This window comes from Simochromis diagramma, unplaced genomic scaffold (genome assembly GCF_900408965.1).
Source record: "Simochromis diagramma unplaced genomic scaffold, fSimDia1.1 OVJJ01000296.1, whole genome shotgun sequence".
Lineage (NCBI taxonomy): Eukaryota > Metazoa > Chordata > Actinopteri > Cichliformes > Cichlidae > Simochromis > Simochromis diagramma.
Window position 1 is genome coordinate 1,316,073 of NW_024387004.1, and position 5,803 is coordinate 1,321,875.

General features: G+C 51.7%; 1 protein-coding gene across 1 annotated transcript; it reads right to left on the reverse strand.

Annotated features, from left to right (window-relative positions):
- Positions 1–832: 832 nt before the first annotated feature.
- Positions 833–5,221, reverse strand: LOC120739244 (protein phosphatase 1 regulatory subunit 15B-like). Its single transcript, XM_040040955.1, has 2 exons — positions 3,135–5,221; positions 833–1,771 (listed from the first exon to the last, which is right to left on the reverse strand). Exons 1-2 carry the CDS (start codon positions 4,575–4,577, stop codon positions 1,514–1,516), a joined length of 1,701 nt encoding a protein of 566 aa, XP_039896889.1. The 5' UTR covers positions 4,578–5,221; the 3' UTR covers positions 833–1,513.
- Positions 5,222–5,803: the final 582 nt, after the last annotated feature.

The window sequence follows — 5,803 nt, forward strand, 5'->3', positions numbered from 1 at the left end:
ACAGCGTGGGACTTCCTGCTCCATCTACGACCCTGCAGACGCTGCTTGTGCTGATTATTTTTAATGACTGACCCAGAAATCAGTGATTGATGCTACAGGTGGGCAGATCAAACCAAATGTTGACAGTATCAATGCCAACGCTGTTATCATCATTGGATTGATACTAGTGCAACAGGTTTCTATCCTGTTGAGTCCAGTATGTAGCCCACTGAGTGTTGATTATGTTTCAATGAACATTTCTGTGGTGCCTGTTCTATTTGCAGCCTGTAGCACATTAGAGACATAAGTCTACATTCAGCTCTTCAAAATAAAAGCTGAGAGGTGTGTTTTATTGTGTTAAGTCATTATTGTGGAAAGTAAAAGTCACAGTGATTTAATGGTCAGTAAAATGTGTTCAGAATTTGCACTTTGATTACGATTCTTATCATGAATCAGGACTCTCTGCTCTCCCCAACACAACAGTATCTGTACAGGTGTCTGTAATACTGATGCTGTGTACTCTGTATCAGACCAATGTCTCAGTATCACTAATAAATACCTGCGACCTCTCCCTGAGGGTGATTTAAAGGTCAGCCACACAGGCCTACAGACAGATCACGACACCCAGCAACCACAAAACTAAGTTTAAATGGTTTCCATTGCCTGCGATTGGTGTAAGGAAGACACCTGAGAGCTGATTGGTCCGTAGACCTGTGTGACATTTTCTAACAGAATCCACCCTGAACACAAATCAGGAAGCTCTTTGTTACCACCACCTGGAGGCTGTCAGTGGTACTGCAGCTGACAGCTGGGCAGGTGTGTGCAGGTGTGAGGCGAATGACAGGAGGCCGTGTGCGATCATTAAATATTGGATTTATTTAGATTGATATTTAGTCTGTGAGACGATCAATGGGCACGAGTCCTCGGCAAACACGCCGTTAGAAAAATAAAACGCTTCTCTCGCTAAAATGACGCCAAACAGTTCAGGCAGCGCTCTTCCTCATCGTCAGTCACAGAAACATCTGGAACATCTGCCACAGCGTCAATCTTTCTGACCGCTGAACGCTCTGAGGGGCGGGGCCTCGGCTCTGACGTGTCAGCTGTTCCTGTCCAGTCTGAATTACAAGGAGAGGGAGCAAGAGCGCCTCCGGCTGGACACGCAGGGTTAATACACAGTGATCAGGAAAACTCAGTATTGATTATCAGTGAGTCTGGGGGAGGTTTGCCCATGCGACAGGTGAACTCGCTCTCACACACACACACAAACTCTTCTTCTTTGGTTTCAGAGTGAAAACACTGGAAACAGCTGGATGCCCAGCTGCTGCAGACGGGGACTTTTTATTGGTTAATCAGAGGCGGGAGCCTTCATCATCCTCACCCTCACAGCTCTGCACATTAACACTGACAGCGTTTCCAGACGTGGAGCGTCTGGACCTCTCTTCTTCTTTTGTGGTGCTCATGGGTTTGTGGTAGGAAGCAGGAAGCTGATGATGATGAGGCTCAGAAACACTGAAGAACCCAGCGGCGTTCTTCCTCACAGTGGAGCTGGGCTCGGCCTCGGCCCCGCCGCCAGACAAACAACCTGAGGAGCATGCCTAATCGCGGCAAGCCGTTCGTACACGCGCCGGCGGTGCTGCGGCTGAAGGCAGTAAGCGATGCTCTCTTCCACCTCCTGGCAGCGCCGCAGGAAGCGGCAGCGATCTCGGGCAAGTTCCTCCCACGGGCCCCGCCGGTCCTCCTCCTCCTCCCCACAGCTGGCAAAGAATTCCTCCACATCGTCACAGAAACGAACCTGACGGAAAAGAGAGGGAGAAAACGACATCAGCTCGGTAATACAAAGAAAGGTCAAAGGTCATCAGGTCACTGAAACTTCAAGGAACAAATCAGCTTTCAAATGACTCGACTGTTTCACTCCCTACATCCTTACATCTGTATTGGGGATAAGTTGAAGCAGCAGAATCGTCGGGTTTGATTAAATCTTTGGGTCCAAATCAAAGTGAGTTTCAGGCTTTTATGATGTTTGAGGGACGTTTGGAGGATCTGACTGTGAAGCTGAAATCTGATGGGAAACGTTATGACATTAGACGTCCTTCATTAAGACCTGACACGGGATAAGTCGTTCAACCATCATGGCGCTGTGCTTTTGGCTTTCAGGGGCGAAAAGAGCGTCTCTGAGTTCATGGCCCAGATGTGGGCTCGCCATCACAGCTGTCCGGACAACCTGCTGGGAACTCTGGGTAAAGGCTGAACTGGGAGTTACTAATAAACTGGCCGTGTTTACAGAGTAAATAAAGCTCCGAGCTAATTACAGCTCACAGATCCAGTTTCTCCTCACGTCTCTCCAGGAAGCAAACAAACCCACAGGAGGCGGAGCTTCCTGCTGTCTGACTCATGTTTACTGTCAGACACTCCTCAGCTGCAGTTCCTCTGACGGCCAGCAGAGGCTCCAGCAGTGAGTCGGTGCCACAGACTCCCATGTTCAAATCAGCATGTTTACCCCAAATCACAAGTCAGTGACAGCAGTCAACTCCGTGTGCTTTACCTGGAAGGTAAATACCCACAAGAACATGCAAAGCCCAAGTATCAGACAACTGCCTCGGTGCAAGCACTCTGCAACAGTGGGAAGGAAAAACTCCCTTTTAACAGGAAGAAACATTCAGCAGAGCCACACAATGAGTAACTTTTTAAAAATAGTTTTTAAATCCTAAGTTAAGAGATTTATTAAATATTTTAGATTAAATAATTAAATATGTGACGTGTTAACCTGAGAATAAACACTGAAAGTCAGCAGGTTGAACAGCATCTGCTGTAATAAACATGGAAAAGCTACAGGTGTGTCGAGAGATCAGTATGCAGTGTGAAGATTTGATTTCTTCTGCTGGAAACTTTCAGCTCACTTTGAATAAACTTTATTTTCCACACGTTCTGTCTCACCTGTTCATGAGCTCCTGACGCAGAGCGAGCCGCAGTAACCTGAACCAAGAACAGACTGAAGCTTCACTTTCACTCTGACTGTTCCCAAAACCCCACAGGGCAGGTGTGTTCAGGTGTGACTAACAAAGACCCTTTGACTGTCCCTCAGGTGAGCCTCACCTGTACCTTAATCAGTGTTTTAACCACCTGACCCGCCCCAGCAGCACTGTCTCCCAACGCACCTTTTTCGTGGAGCTGCAGTTGCGGGCGGAGGTGTCACAGAAACCGCTGTCCATCCGGTCCTCCGCCTCCTCCTTCCTGTACTCGGGTGGAGACTCTTGGCGGAGGCGGCGGTAGGCGGAGTTCTTCCTGGCCCTCGCCGTGGCAGACTCACGGGTCCTGATGGGAGCCTGGAAGTTGAGTGGGTTGAAGGGGTCTGAGGAGGAGCTGAAGGAGTCCCACAGGCGGAGGCTCTCCTCATCCGCCTCACTCGCAGACGGCGAGTCGTCCCATGTGTCCGTGCTGGAGGGAGGAGAGGAGGAGGGGGAAGACTGAGCAGAGGATGGTGGCGTGGAGACAGGGATGGCACGAGGTGCAGTGACACCCGTGTGCAGGCGGGCAGTGAAGTTTCGGGGGTCATAGGGGTCCTCGCTGTGGCACAGAGAGCGCCACAAACGCTCCACCTCTGATTCCGCCTCACTGTCATCATCCTCATCACCATCCTCATCATCAGTGCCATCAGACATCTCAGAGGAGCCCTCGCTGTCAAAGCCATCATCATCATCATCGTCATCATCAGAGGATGACTCCTCTGATTGGCTGTCCTCATCCTCGCTGCAGGGGCCACCCATGATGAAGTTGATAGTTTTGTTCTGGCACTGAGGGACGGCGAGCACCACCTCCCCCATCCCCTCAGTCTCCTGTGGTGGCGACGGCTCTGCTCTGGCGGACGTCACGCCGGACAGGTGCTCCTCCTCCAGGCTGGAGTACCCATGGTCCTGCTCGGGGGTCACAGGTAAGGCTGCGGCGATGGTGGCTCCTGAGCAGTTCTGTGGATCTCTGATGCTGAGCTGGCGGTCTGCCACAGCGTTCTGGACTGTGGGGGGGCTTCCATTGTTCACCAGCTGCTCTTTGTGGTCGCTGGCTCCAGCATTTTCTCCCAGCATCCCGCGGGACAGCTGCTCCCTCTCTGAGCACTCCTTGCCCCCCCAGAAGCTGTCCCACCATGGCCTGCTGGACCAGCTCTGCCCTCCCGGGGGTCTTACTTCCTGAGAACTGAGTAGCATGTGGCCCAGAACAGCCCGGAACGAAGACAGGTATCTGAATTGGGTCTGCTGGCAGAGGCTCAGGTCCACCTCTGCCCCATTCTGGAGCCCGATTTCCCGTAGCGAGTCCGCGGAGAGCCATGGCAGAGCCCCCACGCCTCGGGGCTCACACTGCAGGTAGGACAGGTGATGAGGCCCGAGCTGCACGTCCTCCAGCGGGCTCAGAAATTCGCTCTCCTCGGTAACCAAGCTGCTTTTCAGAGTTCGGTTCCGGATTTTCTCCACCAGTGCCATCGCGGGCCTGGACAGCAGGCCGATCCACGAACTTTCCTGGCTGTCCAGTCCGGGCATGGAGGAGGAAGATGAGGGGGGGCGCCTCCCGCCCATTAAACGTCCTTCTTCGCTCATATTTCTGAACATGTCCTCAGTTTAATGTGCGAACAACTTCAATACGAACAGGCTGTTAGCACGTTAGCTGCTAATCCAACAGCTCATCGCGCCTACTACGCACACCACACACACCGGCTACAGCTGCGGGAGGATCCGAGGGCCGAGAGCCCGGCGCGGGCCGCGGTGCTCTGCTGACAGTGGTGCTTCTTTCTTGTGGAGAACTCTGTGCGGACGGAGGTGGAGAAACCCAAGTGCTGAGACACGAAGAGTACCGGGTGTGGAGACCAGCAACGGGCCATTCTGTCTGCGGCGGGGCTCCAGTTAGCTCAGCGCTAGCAGCTAGTTAGCCTGACGGTTAGTTCCCCGGAGGCGGAGACTGATTCAAATACTCGAACCAAAGCAGCACTTCACCGGGTTATAATCAGTCTGCGGTGCTCTCCGGACTCCTCCTGGCGTTAATACTGCTGCGGTCTCCGAATACAGAGCAGCTTCCACGGCCGCTTCGCTCCGTCCGTCCGTCCGCTGAGAGATTTCATCAGACAGCCCGGGGACCGCCGCCTATGACGCGAATCTCTATTTCCGGGAGGCCGCGGGCAGGGAGTGCAGGAGGAGGTGCTGTTCGCTCCTGCGTCTCCGTTACATAAACGAAACTCGGGCTCGAGTGTGCCACGTGTTTATCAGCGTGAAGCTCCCACGGTCCATTTATAGAAGCGGCTCAGACACTGGAGATGGTGAAAGGACCCAGTATGGATAGTAGCCCATAGTAACCGATGCCCATATTGGTATCAAATCGATACTTTGTTTCTATCCCCCGAGTTCAGTATGTAGCCCACTGAGTGTTTTAATGAACAAATGCGTCAAACATGCTGTGAAACATGTCTGAACCTTTCTGTGGTGCCTGTTTTATTTACAGCCACATTAGACAGGCACGTTCACATTCAGCTCTCCAAAATAAAAGATGAAAGCTGTGTTTTATTGTGCTAACTGTGGAAAGTAAAAGTCACAGTCATCATCTAAGGAACATTTCAAAACTAATGGTGAAAAAGGCTGAACTGGAGATGATTATGCATGCTTCTATTTCTTCCCGTCTTTTTACGTGTCTTAACCGATTAGCTTTAGATCATCTTCAGACTGTGCAGCGCGACTCTTAACAGGCAACAACAGAAGATCTCATATCACCATGCAACCTGCATGTGGCCAATAAAGCCTTTCATTCATGTGTTCAGAATTTGCCGATAGATGATGGTTCATCTCAT

What these genes read in the sequence shown, in the direction of transcription:
- LOC120739244 (XM_040040955.1), bottom strand. Translation starts at nt 4,577, where the DNA reads ATGTTCAGAAATATGAGCGAAGAAGGACGTTTAATGGGCGGGAGGCGC. An exon ending in ACTGCAGCTCCACGAAAAAG is followed by an intron (nt 1,772 to 3,134) that starts GTGCGTTGGGAG and finishes CTTTTCCGTCAG; the next exon opens with GTTCGTTTCTGTGACGATGT.